This window comes from Esox lucius, chromosome 15 (genome assembly GCF_011004845.1).
Source record: "Esox lucius isolate fEsoLuc1 chromosome 15, fEsoLuc1.pri, whole genome shotgun sequence".
NCBI classification, from domain to species: domain Eukaryota; kingdom Metazoa; phylum Chordata; class Actinopteri; order Esociformes; family Esocidae; genus Esox; species Esox lucius.
The window spans coordinates 873697-893363 of record NC_047583.1 but is presented as its reverse complement, the minus strand read 5'-3'; the positions used below and the strand labels follow the sequence as shown (position 1 = coordinate 893363).

Below are 19667 nucleotides of genomic sequence, written 5' to 3'. Positions count from 1 at the left end.
TCATCCCTACACGGTGTCCCAGTGACAGTGTTCATCCCTACACGGTGTCCTAGTGACAGTGTTCATCCCTACAGTGTCCCAGTGACAGTGTTCATCCCTACAGTGTCCCAGTGACAGTGTTCATCCCTACAGTGTCCTAGTGACAGTGTTCATCCCTACAGTGTCCCAGTGACAGTGTTCATCCCTACACGGTGTCCCAGTGACAGTGTTCATCCCTACACGGTGTCCTAGTGACAGTGTTCATCCCTACACGGTGTCCTAGTGACAGTGTTCATCCCTACACGGTGTCCTAGTGACAGTGTTCATCCCTACAGTGTCCCAGTGACAGTGTTCATCCCTACAGTGTCCTAGTGACAGTGTTCATCCCTACACGGTGTCCTAGTGACAGTGTTCATCCCTACAGTGTCCCAGTGACAGTGTTCATCCCTACAGTGTCCTAGTGACAGTGTTCATCCCTACAGTGTCCTAGTGACAGTGTTCATCCCTACAGTGTCCTAGTGACAGTGTTCATCCCTACAGTGTCCTAGTGACAGTGTTCATCCCTACAGTGTCCTAGTGACAGTGTTCATCACTACAGTGTTTTAAAAACACGGTTGGCCACAGGTCCCTCTCACGGGCCCCTCTCACAGGACCCCGCCTCCACTCCTCAGTCTAGCCCTCTATTGTCTCGTGGCAGCCATTCCTTTGAACAGTGTTTGGCTGTGTGCTGTACTCACTGCCCGGGCTGCCATGGTCATGCCGATGCCCGTGAGGAAGGTAAGGTAGTACCCGGGGTACACGCCGTGCCACATGGCTGACAGCAGGAATGTAGCCGCCGTGGGGTTGATGGGACAGCGCTCGTAACACACCCTGGAAACAACAGACAAGGTACAGGTTAGCATTAGCTTAACGCTGAGATTGTCCTGTGGGCACGTGATGCTGATATAGCATTAGCACACTGCCTGATGGCTGCTTGAATCATCCCATTCTGTATAGACATAATATGAATGGCTGATGGGTAACAAAATCATCCCATCCTGTGCAGACATAATGTGGATGGATGACAGCTTACTAAATCATCCCGACCTGTGTAGACATAATGTGGATGGCTGACAGCTTACTACATCATCCCAACCTGTGTAGATGTGTGCTGTAGACTGCCAGCCTTACAACTAATCAAGGGCAAATTTATACAACACCACAATCTGCATTTGGAGATTGCACAGGTCACATGGCTCATGATCTATTTCACCTTTTCAACCAAAGAGCTGTCTGGATATTCCAGTTGTCCAGGAACATCTTGAAACTTGTAGCAAACTGCAAAGAGATAATGTTGAAGTAGTGAATGTAGCCCAGATAGTGAATCATTTGTATTGGTGAAACACAAAATAACCCCAATTAGTGAAAGATGACTACGAAATTGGCAGAACCATCCTAACCTCAATGTCTAGTATCCTCAAGTTGGATATCAAGTCCCATCTTGGGGTTCCGTCTCTGTTGTAGCCATTGAAGCCAAATCCTGCAGCGTTGTTGATGGCATCAGCTGTCCAACAGGGGAAGAGCAACAGAATATCCACCCTGACTGAACGACTACTGAACATACTTTAAGGGATGTTCCCCACATTGACACTAGAGGGCAGTGTGACCTGGCTCAACAAGCAGTCAGTTCCTTCAGTAGGGCCACTATCAGATTATCACCCTGATATAGTACACGGTGCCACTAGCACCCACTAGCACGCACTAGCACCCACTAGCACCCACTAGCACCCACTAGCACCCACTAGCACCCACTAGCACCCACTAGCACCCACTAGCAACCCCGCATTCATCCCAGAGCAGCTTTTGACATAAACACCTCAATTGTTATTAGAATTTATTTGAGCCTTTTGTACAACTAATATGTCTTCTGTTTTACTAGACATTTAGTCGGTTAATGGTCAGTTAAAGGTCCTGGGAACTCACACAACGTCCAGATGAAGTAGTACTTGGGTCGGGTGGCAAGCATGGCGATGTACAGGTAGACGACCTGCAGGACAAACGGGGTGGAGGCGACAAACTGGTCGTCAATGGAGCGCTCCACCGGGCAGACCTTGGACATGGACAGGAAGATGGCCAGGGAGATGGCACAGGTACACAGCTTGGAGATGATGTCTTTCTGTGAGGAGAAACAAAAACCAGACGATTAGAAGATCTTATGGGGGTCATGCATGCTTATGACATGGTCTTAGCAAGCATTATAACTAGCCTTTTACAAAGACTGCATTGTTTGTACTTTCGCAAGTTTCTTCGATAGAAGACGTGAACACTAAGTCCATGTAGAGAAAAACGTGTTCATCAACCACACAAGTAAAATTATGGAGTTAGCATCAGAAATATCAGCTTTGTGTTTTGTGGGAAACTTCAGAAATGGGTATTGGCATTTGCCAATGTCTGCAACAGCAAAACTGATTTGACAGCAGGAAAAAATATTTTTTGCCATCCTCAAGTGCCAAAGGAAACATCACGTGGTTGCAGATCTGCTCAAGACAAGCATAGAATGCACTTTAAATAACCCAGACCTTAAGCAAGACCCGGCTAAATTAACACAGAGCTTCCCTTAACCAAATGTTTTCGTCATAACAGTTTATTATTAATTACAGTGTAATCAGTGCTTGACTGGAGCTGGAGCTGGAGCTGACTGGAGCAGGAGCTGACTGGAGCTGGAGCTGACTGGAGCAAAGTACCTCACACGTTCTACTGATTGAGCTCCTGCGGCACTTACTGAATATTAGGTTGGAAGTATTGTGGAGCTCCTGCACCTCAAAATGAGAATAGGCAGCTAGAATTTAAGTCTTAGTTAAGCACAGGTTCTAATTAAATGGCACTTCTTAGAAGGGCTTTTAACCAGAATTCTTTGACTGAAATGTCCGAGAATGTCCATGATACAGTACCTCACAAATGTAAGTACACCCCTCACATTTTTGTAAATATTTGATTATATCTTTTCATGTGACAACACTGAAGAAATTACACCTTTCTACAATGTAAAGTAGTGAGTGTACAGCTTGTATATCAGTGTACATTTGCTGTCCCCTCAAAATAACAACACAACACACAACCATTAATGTCTAAACCGCTGGCAACAAAAGTGAGTATACCCCTAAGTGGGCCCAATCAGCCATGTTCCCTCCCCAATGTAATCTGACTCATTAGTGTTACAAGGTCTCAGGTGTGAATGGGGAGCAGGTGTGTTAAATTTGGTGTCATCGCTCTCACACTCCCTCATACTGGTCAATGGAAGTTCAACATGGCACCTCATGGCAAAGAACTCACTGAGGATCTGAAAAAAATAATTGTTGTTCTACATAAAGATGGCCTAGGCTATAAGAAGATTGACAAGACCCTGAAACTGAGCTGCAGCACGGTGGCCAAGACCATACAGCGGTTTAACAGGACAGGTTCCACTCAGAACAGGCCTCAACATTGTTGACCAAAGAAGTTGAGTGCACATGCTCAGCGTCATATCCAGAGGTTGTCTTTGGGAAATAGACATATGAGTGCTGCCAGCATTGCTGCAGAGTTTGAAGGGGTGGGGGGTCAGCCTGTCAGTGCTCAGACCAAATGCCGCACACTGCATCAAATTGGTCTCCATGGCTGTCGTCCCAGAAGGAAGCCTCTTCTAAAGATGATGCACAAGAAAGCCCGCAAACAGTTTGCTGAAGACAAGCAGACTAAGAACATGGATTACTGGAACCATGTCCTGTGGTCTGATGAGACCAAGATTAACTTATTTGGTTCAGATGGTGTCAAGCGTGTGTCGCGGCAACCAGGTGAGGAGTACAAAGACAAGTGTGTCTTGCCTACAGTCAAGCACGTTGGTGGGAGTGTCATGGTCTGGGGCTGCATGAGTTCTGCTGGCACTGGAAAGCTATAGTTCATTGAGGGAACCATGAATGCCAACATGTACTGTGACATACTGAAGCATAGCATGATCCCCCTCCCTTCAGAGACTGGGCTGCAGGGCAGTATTCCAACATGATAACAACCACAAACACACCTCCAACATAACCACTGCCTTGCTAAAGAAGCTGAGGGTAAAGGTAGTGGACTGGCCAACATGTCTCCAGACCTAAACCCTATTGAGCATCTGTGGGCATCCTCAAACAGAAGGTGGAGGAGCGCACAGTCTCTAACATCCACCAGCTCCGTGATGTCATCATGGAGGAGTGGAAGAGGACTCCAGTGGCAACCTGTGAAGCTCTGGTGAACTCCATGCCCAAGAGGGTTAAGGCAGTGCTGGAAAAGAATTGTGACCACACCAAATTTTGACACATTGGGCCCAATTTGGACATTTTCACTTAGGGGTGTACTCACTTTTGTTGCCAGCGGTTTAGACATTAATGGCTGTGTGTTGATTTATTTTGAGGGGACAGCAAATTTACACAGTTATACAAGCTGTACACTCACTACTTTACATTGTAGAAAAGTGTCATTTCTTCAATGTTGTCACATGAGCAGATCTAATCAAATATTTACAATAATGTGAGGGGTGCACAACGTTTATTCACCAGAATTAATTGGGCATTAATAGAAAAGTAGACTTAAAAATTCATCATTTTTAGTGGTCAACAGAAGAGCCACAGGCTGCTGTTTCAAATGGATAAGCGGCGCTCTCTGTGGTTTCAACTGACTTCACTGAGATACATTATCATCCCACCTGAAAGGAAGAAGGGCTCAAGGTAAATTCATCGGTCATTTCCTGTTTCTAAAATTCTACGCAGTTCCCATCATTTTTGTGAATAGAAAGAATAGAATCCTTTAGAGAATCGTACCATCTAAATTGTTATTTTTCAACATCAAAAAGTATTGTACGTTTTCTAAGTTGGTTGACTGAAAGTGAGAGGGGAGTTGGTTTGAATGTGATGTTGCTGTAGTTCCGCTAACTTATATAAGGTGGGAGCAAATAAGCGATTTGCCTTTAAACAAGGAGACATTTAAGGCTGATGCGCATGTAATGTAAGTTGCAGGAGAGTACGTAATTGTTGTGCTACTACAAATAATGAATATACTAAAGGAATGGGGAATTTCTTATGCTTTGACATAAAACCTTATGAACATAAACAACCTCTGTCACAGACATGCATGTAGGCTGGTATACTGTGATAAGACAATCGTTGGTGTGGGGAGGGAAAGCGATGACTCAGACACTGGACGTTTCACTGGAATTTCTCAGCATCTGGAGGTAAATTAATCTCCAAACTCATGGAACTCTGGTACAAATAAACAAATGTTTTGTGTCCATTTCGAACTAATCTGCAGCATTACTCTGAGTCGGCATCATCTCAAACAACAAATCACACAATTTTTCCCTACAATAAACTTGGCGTACCCTAACTCATAATATCAACGTTCACCAACATTCTTCCTACAGAGTTACAGGATGTGCAGGCATTTGTTGTCTTCTACTGTAACAAGTTCCTCCTGACCAGCAGAGGGAGCTTTAACAAAAAGACACACACACCTTGGGTGATGGCTCTGTGTACTTGTACTTCCCATTCTCCTTCCCGTTGACCTCCAGGTGTCGGGGCTGGTAGGCCGTGCCCTCGATGAAGGCAATGTAGTCATTGTAGGAGCAGCTGGGGCCAGCCAAGATGCCCATAAAGTTACAGTTATAGCTCAAATACTCTAACAGGCTGGGCATCCTCCTGGAGGAACAGGACAAGATGAAGACATTAGATCCCACACAGCCAGCTGTTAGCACATGTCAAGTTGGGGGTTGTCTATAAAAGAGGGTCAAGTTGGGGGTTGTCTCTAACTGGGACTTCCTAGAAGACACCGACTTACTGTATGTTCTCTGAGCGCCAAGTAGGGTTCCAAGAAAACTATAAAAAAATACATTCATAGCATACATCTAACATTTTGTAAGGCTCTCCACAAACTTTTGTAAATGTAAATGCCCCTGACCACACTTCTGTTAGCATCTACAGACCTTGTGAAACTTTAGAACTATTTGCACGAATGGCTTTTAAACAGTCTGATTGTCAAAGTCAGAACAACACGAACACTGATTTAAACATGTCAAACAATGTGAAACACAATGTGAACCTACAGGGTTCTTCCAAAGTAGGTAATTTATAGCCAGGTGTTACAGTCAATGTCATTCATGTGGTAGTTAAAGTTGCCCCTCCAAACAGATCAGTCAAGTCTGGCAAAATAAATATTAGAAGACCCCAGAGGAGAAGAGTTGTTCCAGCTTATATGGCTAGAAAAGGCCATCAATCAACCGTCAGGCAGATTCTGTACAAAGGAGCAAAGTCAGCTACATTGCTACTGTCCCTAGGAGTAGGTCTCTAGCAAATATATCGTAGAACAGTCAGGAAGAAGACAAAGGACTCAAAGGTTACAGAGAAGAGTGCAGGCATCTTTCTAACATCTGTATTAATGAGTCCACAATAACAGAGACACTAAACATGAGAGAAATTGTTAGGACAGAAACACTGCATACCAACACTAAAACCTCACAACCGTGAAGCATGGTGGAGGGAGCCTCATGGTTTGGGGCTGCTTTGCTGACACCAATGGTTTGCAATCAATGAGGGAACAAGACATTTAAACTTCAACTTGGAATGGCTAAGTCAGTTTGGATTTCAAGCCTATTAGAATGCTGTGGTATGACCTGAAGAAAACAGTTTATACTAGACATCCCAACAATCTCAATGAGCTGAAACTGTTCTGTAAGGACTAATCATCCAAAATACCTCCTAACGGTTGTTTAGGTCTGATCAGCAACTACAGATTGAAGTTATCGCTGCTAAAGGAAGTTCCCCCAGTTACTAAACATCCTGGTTCACATTCCTTTTCCACATTCCTTTTCTTCCCTGTGCTGTTAATGTTCGACCAATGTGCTTGATGAAGAAATGTTTGTGCTCTTTGATAAATCAGTGTGTTCATCCATTGCTATGACGATAAACATCAGACTTTATAGACTATATAATTCTGCAGGTATTTCAAAATGATTCACAAACCGTTTTGTTTCCACAACTGAGAACATGTCTGAGGTGGGTTTATATCTTTGGCGAGAGGGGGTGGTGTCCAGGAAGATAACAGACTTTTATAAAATGGATGGGTGCGGTGCTTTTAGGAGTCGATTTGTGAAGGTTTTTTGCTCTGGCTACATTTAGGTCTGCACAGCCTCTCCCTGCCATTGGAATACAGTGAGCGTTGTGGAGGTACTGCAAGGTCAGTGGAACACACTGATTGCTAATTCCTTGTTTCCCTGGAGTTTGTGTCTGAGGCAAATCCCAATGAGAAGTGAATGTCGCATATCTGTCGACAAGGTGTGGGCTAGGTTAAACTTCAGTTGACGCGTTAGGTGTCAAATCAGCAGATTACACAGTATAAAAAACGTTTAATATGTTACAATAGCCATTCTGTCCATTTTAATTTCTGACAAAAAAAAAACAATTGCACAATGCCAACATTGATTTCACAAAGATGTGTCATTTGCTGTATTTTAATTTCAAGGATGACTGAAAACAATGAAATGTGCTAATAAACATGACATAAAACCATAAATTGTGAGAAGTGACTGACCACATCACTGACCAAACTCCCCTGACCACATCACTGACTGAACTCCCCTGACCGGGTTCAAGGCATATGCTATTGCTAAGCAACGGCTGAAGAAAGGAAACAAATTGCTTCAGAGACCCTTTGACTTCAGTCGTAACGACCTAATTACTGATGATACCAAGAACAAACAGTTCCCAGTAATTAATTGGGAAGAAAACTGAATAATGCAATTTCACTCCAGAGCCAGTAAATTCCTCCCTTCCTTGGATTTTAGAATTTTCCTTTCATAGGCGTGATTCTACATGATTCCAAGTGTCTCTAGATTTCCTTGTGTCAAAGGCATTCAGGAGCTACACAGGTATGTGTTTGGTTATAATCTAACATAACTAATGTAATAATTTAAATACCTAGCTAATAGGATTCCCTGGTATGGCAGTAAGAACTGACTCTAGACCAGCTGGGAGAAAATAAACATACCTGGGTCACATACCTTACAGCTAAGCACTTCTGACTGGGGGTCAGGTGTTCCTCCTTCCTGGCCAAGCCTATGGGGGTACAGACAGTGAGGTTACCAGACTGCACCCACGCAATGACAGCCAAACATAGGGCTTTTTATACACGCAAAATCCTGCAAATGATATCAACGTGTGACCTATATCCACACTAATCTAAATATTAAACATATTAAAACATAGAAATAAGTATTTTGTGACAAACACAAAGGACTTGCAGGAAAAACAACAAAAGATTAGATTCCAATTCTAAATATTAGCTAAGGAAAATCTGAGGGAAAGGGCTAAGCAAGTGGCTCAGATGGAACAAACTGAGATTGTAATATATACATTTTAACAAAAGCTGTTGAATTGAACAACAGATAGAATTATTTTTTATGCAAGGGGACATTATTTTACTCCTACAACTGCTCCGAGAACTGTTTTTGGTTTAACAAGTAATATTGTACACAATGCTTCCATATCCTTGTTATTGTACGTCACTTTGGAATGGTGAGAATTTTTTATTCTGTGGTCATTAATAATTTATTGTCACTTGTCCTTAGAGTTATTGTATTGTTGTTAAGTGCCTGCCTTCTGGCAAAGGTCAAATAATTTCGGGCCAAAACGTCCTGCTACTGGGTTAAGGTCATGAAAAGGGTAATGTTGTAAAGCAGGTATGAGGTCATTCCGGGCTACTGCATGCCAATGAGTCTATGTTAGCACAGTCAGCTGCCAATGAGTCTATGTTAGCACTGTCAGCTGCCAATGAGTCTATGTTAGCACTGTCAGCTGCCAATGAGTCTATGTTAGCACTGTCAGCTGCCAATGAGTCTATGTTAGCACTGTCAGCTGCCAATGAGTCTATGTTAGCACTGTCAGCTGCCAATGAGTCTCTTATTAGCACTGTCAGCTGCCAATGAGTCTATGTTAGCACTGTCAGCTGCCAATGAGTCTATGTTAGCACTGTCAGCTGCCAATGAGTCTATGTTAGCACTGTCAGCTGCCAATTAGTCTATGTTAGCACTGTCAGCTGCCAATTATTCTATGTTAGCACTGTCAGTTTTGTGGATTTGGGCTGAACTCTGCTGGCAATACTCTGCCCTTATTCAGGGGGATTGTGGTTGGTGGGTGTCCCTTTGGTTGATGCTTAGCAATGTGGGTGGACTGATTTCCTTCCTGATTTCCTGCCTGTTGGGCCCTGTCTGGGCCTCCCCGGGAAGGGCCACAGTGTCACTGGACCCCCTGTCTCAGCCCCAAGGTTTTACGCTGCTATATTATTGTGCTGGGGGAGTCCTTCTCCACTGTAAATCCTTGTAGATCTAAGAAATGCATTTCGAAATGTTCCCTGTCTCCTGCCCTGTTTTAACATGACCCACACCTTCAAAGTACCAGGCTTGAATGACTCGTAGCTGTACCTGTCCAAAGTCCTCCTGGTTGTGTTGCAGATCAAGACGATACCTGACAATTTCAGGTGCCACGCTGCTGAAACCACTGAGCTCCCCTTCTCCACTATAAATTGTTGTTAATATGAGGAATGTATTTTCTGAATTTTCCCAGTCTCCTCCCGTTTTAAACTTTAGGAGGACATGAGGTCCTGGTCCACACCTGCAGAGTACCTGGTTTGGGGGACCTGTTGCAGTCCCTGTCCTTGTCCATCTGGTCATACTTCTGACCTAGTCTAAATTTAAATAGACTCTGGATTTAGCCAAGATACATTTATTAATTATTCCAATTGGACTCTTCATATCACACCCAGCACAGCCAGAAGAGGACTGGTCAAGCCTCTGGGCCTTGGTCCTCTCTAGGTTTCTTCCTAAAATTCAGCCTTCTTAGGGAGTTTTTCCTAGCCACTGAAATTCAACACTACTGTTGTTTGCTCCTTGGGGTTTAAGGCCGGGTGTCTCTGTAAAAGCACTTTGTGACAACTGCTGTTGTAAAAAGGGCTTTATAAATACATTTGATTGATTGGTCAGTAGCAGTGCCGTTTCTTTCCTGCGCTAACATTTACAAGGTCTATATGAGCTGTTGCTCAACTGGATGGCAAAGAGAGGCAGAGGAAGGGATGGAGAAATGATCAGTTGATCACTCTAGGATTCAGCAGATCCAACTACTGATCCGTGATTGAGTCATTATATTAATATTGATTACATGACATTGATTCACTACAGTCGACCACTTCATAGGATACAGAGAAACAGCAAAGGCAAACCACAGCAGTGAGTGGCACTGACTGCCCACAGACGTGCAGCATAATGCCCAGTCAAAACAGAGGTCAAATGCCGTCACCATGGTATCAGGCAGGGTCAGGCCCAGAGGTCATGGGTGAACGGTCCAGCAGAACACAGAAAGACAGAGGGCCTTATTACATAACTTCACTACCACGCATAATTAAACAGTGTTTACCATCTGAAAGGCAGCATTGGAAGTCCCACAAACGTTCAAGTAATATTTCACTCCACCACATCCACATCTGAACCCACATCCACATCTGAACCCACATCCACATCTGAACCCACATCCACATCTGAACTCACATCCACATCTGAACCCACATCTGAACCCACATCCACATCTGAACCCACATCCACATCTGAACCCACATCCACATCTGAACCCACATCCACATCTGAACCCACATCCAGAATTTTGTGGACAGATAAAATGCAATAATTTGTTGTGACCAACAACATGTTTTCATGATAACTAGAAGCAGTAGTTCCTGGTTTTAGGTTTCACAAAATATTATTCAAATGAATCAGAATTAAGTAAAGACAGTGCTTAAACTTTATGGTTTAAATTACATGACCACAAAGTCAAAACAGTCAAAACAAAGTCCAAAAATCTTAAATCTTCATGACCAAAAAAAACTTTTAGTCATGATAAACACAACGGAAATTAGTGGGAGGGAATTCACTGAATTGTATATTACAACATATTGTGACTTTGCACAACAGTAATCATAAAACATTTCTAAATATTTCAGTTTCAAAACTACAGCAGTTCCTCCCTTCAGTTCCCAAACGCTTACAGAGTATTATTAAAAGAAGAGGGGATGCAACACAGGCATGTTTCCCACTGTCCCAATGTTTTTGAAAAGTGTTGCTGGCATCAAATTCTAATTGGGCATGTATTTAATGTATTTTTTTTAAATCTCAGTTTCAATTATTTTTATATGTTTTCTTTTTACTATTTTCAATTATATATAGGGATAAATGATTTGCACATTGTGATAGAAATTATAGAACTTTGGACTCAAGACGATATAACTTTCTGACAATATAATCATTCTGTTTTTATTTGCATTTTACGCAGCATCCCAACTTGTTGGGAAAGGAGGTTGTGAAACAAAAGGATATAGAAGGCACTATTAAGGTCTAAAATAAAGCCATAGAAAATTGTCATTAAGAGGCTTATAATGGACACCAAAATCACAATTTGAGATTAAAATCTACTGACTTAATCTATACAAATTGGGGACTACAGATCTCTCCCAGTGTGCAGAAGACGTTTTCAACATATTTTCAACGTTTTGTATGATAGTGGTGCCAGTAAGGTTGATTACTGCTGTAGCTTTAGTGGTTTGGAAGAGAGTCAATTGACAGCAGTTCTGTTGACAGAAGCCCTGTGTTATCTGTGCTGCTGTCTCAGTCCACCCTGCCATCACAACACACACACACACACACACACACACACACACACACACACACACACACACACACACACACACACACACACACACACACACACACACACACACACACACACACACACACACACACACACACACACACACACACACACACACACACACACACACACACACACACACACACACACACACACACGTCTCACCGTCATGTATCTCAAATGCCAGGCTGGTAATCTTCTGAGTTATCACCATCATTGGTCTACAGGAGAGAACAGAGGAGGAACGTAACCAATCACATCAATGACTACCAGTGTCAACCACACATCAACAGTCCATCAGTGGTGTAGTTACATAAATATTTACATAGCTGATAGATTGACCATCACACCCAGTCTACAACAGTAACATTTATTATCAGATCATTACTCTGTCATTAAATACTTGTTTTGTGCTGCGGTTTTAATGTCATGTTGGAATCGATCTGCTGTTCTATTTCCCGAAGAATGATAATGACATAATGTCCCATAATGCCATTCAGTGTAAGTGTGGGGCAGAACGTTACTGTACAGTCGTCTTAATGTGAACCTTCACACAGCTGGTAGCAGGAAGATGCTGAGGGAATAGCTTGTACCCAAAACAGAGGGAAACTACATAAAGCCAATTAGGTTCTATATTCTGCCCCATTTCCAAGCTTAGTCACTGACATTTAACAGAAGGGATGGGCAGGACACCTGGACATCCACACCTGGACATCCACACCTGGACATCCACACCTGGTCTTCTAGAGGACTGTCATGTTGCCCTCTTTGTGACTATGAGTGTCAGTTAATGAAGAGAAACCAGACTCACCCAGTGAAGTCAGCAGAGTACATGCCGTAATCGAAGACATAGACCCGGGTGATCTGACAGAAGCTGAGGTAGCCCAGCGCCACTATGAAGCATAACCTGCAGAGAGGAACAGAGAGGTCAGCCTGTTGGAAAGGGAGAAGGGGAGGGGGAGAGGGAGGGGGAGAGGAAGGGAGGGGAGGGGGAGAAGGGGAGAGGAAGGGGGAGAGGGAGAGGAAGGGGGAGGAGGGGGAGAGGGAGAGGGGGAGGGGCTGCTGTCACGAAGTTGGTTCACCTGCTACCTGATGCAACCATCCGGTTCTCCACAATGGAAGGGATTGTGGACGCCAGAGAGGCACTCCCACAAACCAACCAGTCTCTGCTGAAACCAGGAGGAATGCTGGGGATTTGTTTCTAGCTTAGATTCGGCAAGACGCAAGTTCATGATAACAAGGTTCTTCAGAATAGGACTAAGCTTAGAGGTCTTCACTGTAATTCAATGAGTTTAGGCATATTTCTCATCTGGACACAACGGTTTGGTTTTGTCACAACAACAGAGAGTAGATAGTGGAGTATGTCCTAAACTGTACAGTGATCAGTACATTGTAAATAGGTAGCACAGGCACTTAATATTGAATACAATGCAATGTTTCAGATCAACCAGATTAAACAGAATGAGTTGCAAGAATTACATTTCTTGAGAGAAAGCAACACATGGCAATGTTGGGATACTTAGTAATCCCTTGACCTATTGGAGCTCCCAGAGGAAAGCAAGGCTGGATCAAGGAAAGCATCTGCAAACAGCTGCAGAGCATTTCACTGGCCTGGAATTTGGTGTTTCCAATCAAGGTCCATAGTGCTTCACTTGAGAACAGGGTCCATTACAGGGCCATGTGTCTATACTTGGCAAGCATGTTGTAACTGGAGACATCAAGGGTCCCCAGTAGAAGTCAGGTTGGCGAGGAGTCCACAGAACCTGTCTGATATAATGTTGTTTTATCTCCCCCACGTATCCAGTACCACAGAGACCAGTACACGTATCCAGTACTACAGAGACCAGTACACGTATCCAGTACCACAGAGACCAGTACACGTATCCAGTACTACAGAGACCAGTACCACAGAGACCAGTACACGTATCCAGTACTACAGAGACCAGTACACGTATCCAGTACCACAGAGACCAGTACACGTATCCAGTACCACAGAGACCAGTACCACAGTGACCAGTACCACAGAGACCAGTACCACAGAGACCAGTACACGTATCCAGTACTACAGAGACCAGTACACGTATCCAGTACCACAGAGACCAGTACCACAGAGACCAGTACACGTATCCAGTACCACAGAGACCAGTACACGTATCCAGTACCACAGAGACCAGTACACGTATCCTGTACCACAGAGACCAGTACACGTATCCAGTACCACAGAGACCAGTACACGTATCCAGTACCACAGAGACCAGTACACATATCCAGTACCACAGAGACCAATACCACAGAGACCAGTACACGTATCCTGTACTACAGAGACCAGTACACGTATCCAGTACTACAGAGACCAGTACACGTATCCAGTACCACAGAGACCAGTACACGTATCCAGTACCACAGAGACCAGTACACGTATCCAGTACAATGTTTAGTCCTATAGCAGTCCCCAGAGATATATCAAAAGACACAAAAGGTATAAGTCCTGTTGTGTACTGGTAAATTATATTCCTGTAAATCACTGTTTAGCCATAGCCAGGGAATACAGAGGTTCACAAACACTTACCCATAAAGAAATTAAAGGTTGCAAACATAAAATAATTAAACAAATACAGTTAACTCAGATTAACTTCTTTATTATTAGGACCTGAGTTCATAAACCTTTTCACAGTACTGTACAGCGGGCCATTAAAACAGATTACATTATTATTGACCACATTTGTAGTTAGTGAATATTTCCTCTGTTGGTGTTTATATTGTTGTACATTCTGTATATACCCACTAAAAGTTCAGCGCTTTAATGTACCAAAGAGAGTTGGATGAAGAAGTGTATCAGAGATTTAGGAGTGACTTCTGATAATACCTTTATCCTCCAGGAAGTTACACTGCTCCCTGCTAAGCTGATGTAAAAACGAGCCAGTCAGAAACATCCCCAGATTATGTCAAAGCCAGTCAACTATCCCTCCCCAAATTAGCCATCACGGACTGACGTGGCGGACACCTCCAACGGATGACTGACGTGGCGGACACCTCCAACGGATGACTGACGTGGCGGACACCTCCAACGGATGACTGACGTGGCGGACACCTCCAACGGATGACTGACGTGGCGGACACCTCCAACGGATGACTGACGTGGCGGACACCTCCAACGGATGACTGACGTGGCGGACACCTCCAACGGATGACTGACGTGGCGGACACCTCCAACGGATGACTGACGTGGCGGACACCTCCAACGGATGACTGACGTGGCGGACACCTCCAACGGATGACTGACGTGGCGGACACCTCCAACGGATGACTGACGTGGCGGACACCTCCAACGGATGACTGACGTGGCGGACACCTCCAACGGATGACTGACGTGGCGGACACCTCCAACGGATGACTGACGTGGCGGACACCTCCAACGGATGACTGACGTGGCGGACACCTCCAACGGATGACTGACGTGGCGGACACCTCCAACGGATGACTGACGTGGCGGACACCTCCAACGGATGACTGACGTGGCGGACACCTCCAACGGATGACTGACGTGGCGGACACCTCCAACGGATGACTGACGTGGCGGACACCTCCAACGGATGACTGACGTGGCGGACACCTCCAACGGATGACTTTGAGACTTTTCATCATTAACCGTCATATCAAATCTAGCCAACGAACCAGCCAACTGACAAAACATTATAGCTATTTGTAGTAGGCCCACTTATATAATGAACGGATGGTTAACTGCTAACACAACGTGTAGCAGGATATGCAGAAAGTACATTTGCAGAAGGCCTGCAAGGGATTTTCCCTCTTCCTGATGTCATTTGTGATGTTGTAATACGCGGTCACTGTGCATCATTTCCTGCCCAATCATCTGCAGGCCTCAGTTAAAGCTTGGGCCTAAAATATCCTTCCTCCACACAACAAGACAGCCCCAGACAAGGTAATATAATGACTTAGTCCCCTGGGAGGTCCAAGAACGTTCTAAATCAAACATTCAGACAGCAGTGAATAAAAGCAGAGATTCTAGGCTAACACACACCTTTCTATACTCTGTAGTGAATACACATGAACACTGTGACACAGCGAGATGAGTTTGAGTACGGCTGACAATTTCGTCCTCTCATCTCTGTCAGACTGCCAACCTCTTCCCACCCATCTGTGACTACAAGCTTCAGTATGAAATCATCTGTCTCTTACTGAGGAAATTATGTGCAAGAGGTATAAGGCTCCTTACAAACAGATGCACACCGTCACAAAAAAACACTCCCAAGCCAAACACGAACACGCAGGGGCCCTTAGCGTGCACTCATGCAGTCACTAGCACGCACTCACACTGACCCTAGCGCACGCAGGCAGACACTAGCACACACAGCAACGCCTGTATATTGCTGCCCCCCATGCACACATGTACAACCTTCAACCACTAGGCTAATGGTGGATACAATAACAACAAATGTTATGCTCAGGTTTAGGGTAATGGTGGATACAATAACAACAAATGTTATGCTCAGGTTTAGGCTAATGGTGGATACAATAACAACAAATGTTATGCTCAGGTTTAGGGTAATGGTGGATACAATAACAACAAATGTTATGCTCAGGTTTAGGGTAATGGTGGATACAATAACAACAAATGTTATGTTCAGGCCAGTGTTATGTGTCAGCGTTCAGGTTTGGTGTTAAGGTTCTAGTGAAAGGGATCATTCAGGGCTCTTGGCTCTTACTATGCATCTTCAGACAGATTCAAGTGGGCCAAGGCCCTGAGAGAGGAACAAATCAATGCATGAATCAATAGACTCACTTCATTCCACCAGCAACTAGAAGATGGGCCACTATAAAGGATATTTGGTTTATTTAGCATGCTTGTGTTTGTGTGTGTGTGTGTCTTGCTCCACTGAATAACAACGGAGGTTATTTCAGAATAACCACCAGGTCCAGAGTCATAATAGAGTCACCAAGCAATACGCCAGACCGCAAACCCAGACCACTCTTTACTCGGTGTCCGAATTGACACTGGCATCATTTGGACCTCTGGGGTACGTAAGGAACACCAGCGCGGCACTCATATTCCCAGCCAATAACCTGGCAGCAAGCCCAGGCCCAAGTCATTAGCATTCTGGAGCAGTGCGGTACCAGCCCTGGACCACAGTGGCCTTCTGGGCCACCTGATGCCCCAACCCATAATTAATCATGCCTCATAACCTCTCCAATTGCCCTGATATAATGGGACAGAAAGCAGGGCAATTTGCTGCAGAGGCACAGAGTACATAATATAGCAGTGTGTGGGGAAATGTGTCTTGTTGGCATTGCCTGCCAAGCAGCCAGTGGGCTGGTTATGTCATCCTATAACAGGGCCTGCCACATAAAGAGACGGTCGCTGATGCTTCAATAGCTACACGCTATGAATAAGAGATAAGCCTCTCATGTGAGGAAGCTCTTTGTTTTACGTCTCTCTCTCTCTCTAACACTCTAATGCCGTTACCTCCACTAACCTCTTCACTTCTCCCACTCTATTCCACAGATCAGTCAGCGTTTCCTGTCAGGTTTCCTCCATTTTAACGTCCCAGTCATGCGAATGAAGGACTGAATTGGTAGGACTTGAGGCTTGTGGCATATAAGATAAAAGTGCTGTTATAAGCTAAATAGCCGTATGTATGACTCCGCCAGGATTAGCTGCAAAACATCAAGAATCAGAATAGCTTATTCAAATATATAATTAAAATAGGCAATTAAAACAGTTAATTAATAAAAGATAATGCTAAGTGTATTCAAACAAACAGCCTGCCATATTCCCTTCCACAAGTGTAGATTAAAAAAATCTAATCTCATCCATCCAGCAGGGGCCACTGTGTTCACACTACAGGTAGAGAGCTCTAGAACATTCCTAGACCTTTCTCTAGACACTTACCAGGTGAGAAAAAAAGTTATATTACCTATAAAATTGTTCTGATGCCTCAACAGCAGCAGATTCACTCTGTACCCTATCACTAAACACATTTAAATACATTAACATGTGACTTAGCCAACCCTCTTCTCCAAAGCCCCTTACATTACCCACAAATGTTTTCTACTCGTCCTCTCTGGGAATTGAACCAGCAACTCTGGGGTTGCAAACCACATGATTTACTAACTTAACTTGGGATAACAGTTTAACACTCAGTGTTTATAATATCAGAGACATTCCTTCCAGTGTTATGAGCAAAACACGATTCAGCCAGTAGTAAAATCAGTAAAATTCCAGCCTGAAAAGAAGTATGCAAAGTACATTCATCTTAATAGGCACCGCCCCACACAACCAGGACCTGCAGCTGTAACCTCATGTCAGCAGCAATGACACCATCGGCAAGTTGGAATCAATAGAGCCACAACTACATGAACAATATCATGTAAATGACAGGGTTCCATTTTGCTACTCCATTAGCCCAGGGTGTTTCCCGGACGAACTGCAGGCCGACAGCATATCATAAGCTGGTTCTGCTCCATTTCATGTCCGAGGAGATGGACCGGCTCTGGTGGGGCGACCCCGGGCCTCGGCTGGCCTTAATGATTTCCAGGAAATTCTATTATAATCTGCTCGGTCAGGTCAGGTGTCAAGAGCAAGCAGAGGGATGACAGTGGGCAGGTAGCCAGGGGAAGGAGGGATGACAGTGGGCAGGGAGCCAGAGGAAGGAAGGATGACAGTGGGCAGGGAGCCAGAGGAAGGAAGGATGACAGTGGGCAGGGAGCCAGAGGAAGGAGGGATGACAGTGGGCAGGGAGCCAGAGGAAGGAGGGATGATTTCCTGCCTGTTGGGCCCTGTCCGGGGCCTCCCCCGGGTAGAGCCACAGTGTCACCGGACCCCTATTTATTATTCCAATTGGACTCTTAATATCTCACCCGGCACAGCCAGAAGAGGACTGGTCACCCCTCTGAGCATGGGTCCTCTCTAGGTTTCTTCCTAAAATTCGACCTTCTTAGGGAGTTTTTCCTAGCCACTGAAATTCAACACTACTGTTGTTTGCTCCTTGGGGTTTAAGGCCGGGTGTCTCTGTAAAGCACTTTGTGACAACTGCTGTTGTAAAAAGCGCTTTATAAATACATTTTGATTGATTGATTTTGATTGATTGATGACAGTGGGCAGGGAGCCAGAGGAAGGAAGGATGATAGTGGGCAGGGAGCCAGAGGAAGGAGGGATGACAGTGGGCAGGGAGCAAGAGGAAGGAGGGATGACAGTGGGCAGGGAGACAGAGGAAGGAGGGATGACAGAAGGGCAGAGGGAGGATTGACAGAGGAGGGAAGGATGACAGGAGGGAAAGCAGAAGGAAGAAAATGACCGAGGAGGATGAGAGAGACATAAAGGATGGGCATGGATGACATTGTAAATAATGTAGTCCATTTTCTCTTGGCTATATACGTCATAATAAAAACTGGAACCTGCTTGTTACTCCTGAATTATCTATCAGGCAGCACTTTCCATCCTCTCCTAAACTCCAAATTCAATTATGAACCTCCTTCAGCCAGTTTTTAACTTCTCTGCCCTTATGGCGGTGTTTCTCAACCCTGCTCCTGGACGACCCCCTGCCCTGCATGTTTTAGAGCTCTCCGTGCCCTCACATACCTGATGTAGCTCATGAAGGACATGATGATGAATGATCATTTGAATCAGGTGTGACAGAGGAGGGAGAGATCTAAAACATGCAGGGCAGGGGGGCGCCCAGGAGCAGGGTTGAGAAACACTGATTTACGGGGTGGTTCTGGGGGAACTGTAACCATAAGGCCTGGGGGAAAGTGACTTCACCATCAGACTGGGCTCGTCAGGGCCAAAAGAACAACATCGTTGCACCGGAACCAAAACCCTAAAATAAATATGGACCCAAGATAGGCCAGTCGCAACCTTCAACACACACACACACACACACACACAAGCAAACACGCACACAGCCACGCACGCAGCCACGCACGCACGCAGCCACG

General features: G+C 44.6%; 1 protein-coding gene across 1 annotated transcript in view; it reads right to left on the bottom strand.

Annotated features, from left to right (window-relative positions):
• Positions 1-19667, bottom strand: part of mboat2a (membrane bound O-acyltransferase domain containing 2a) — a 52659-nt gene that overhangs the window by 4754 nt on the left and 28238 nt on the right. Inside the window, exons 4-11 of the mRNA XM_029125449.2 lie at positions 12523-12618; positions 11877-11932; positions 8021-8075; positions 5480-5663; positions 1942-2134; positions 1419-1522; positions 1232-1296; positions 717-849 (exon numbers count right to left, since the gene is read on the bottom strand). Coding sequence (XP_028981282.2) covers positions 717-849; positions 1232-1296; positions 1419-1522; positions 1942-2134; positions 5480-5663; positions 8021-8075; positions 11877-11932; positions 12523-12618 — 886 coding nt within the window. The remainder of the gene's footprint in view (positions 1-716; positions 850-1231; positions 1297-1418; positions 1523-1941; positions 2135-5479; positions 5664-8020; positions 8076-11876; positions 11933-12522; positions 12619-19667) is intronic.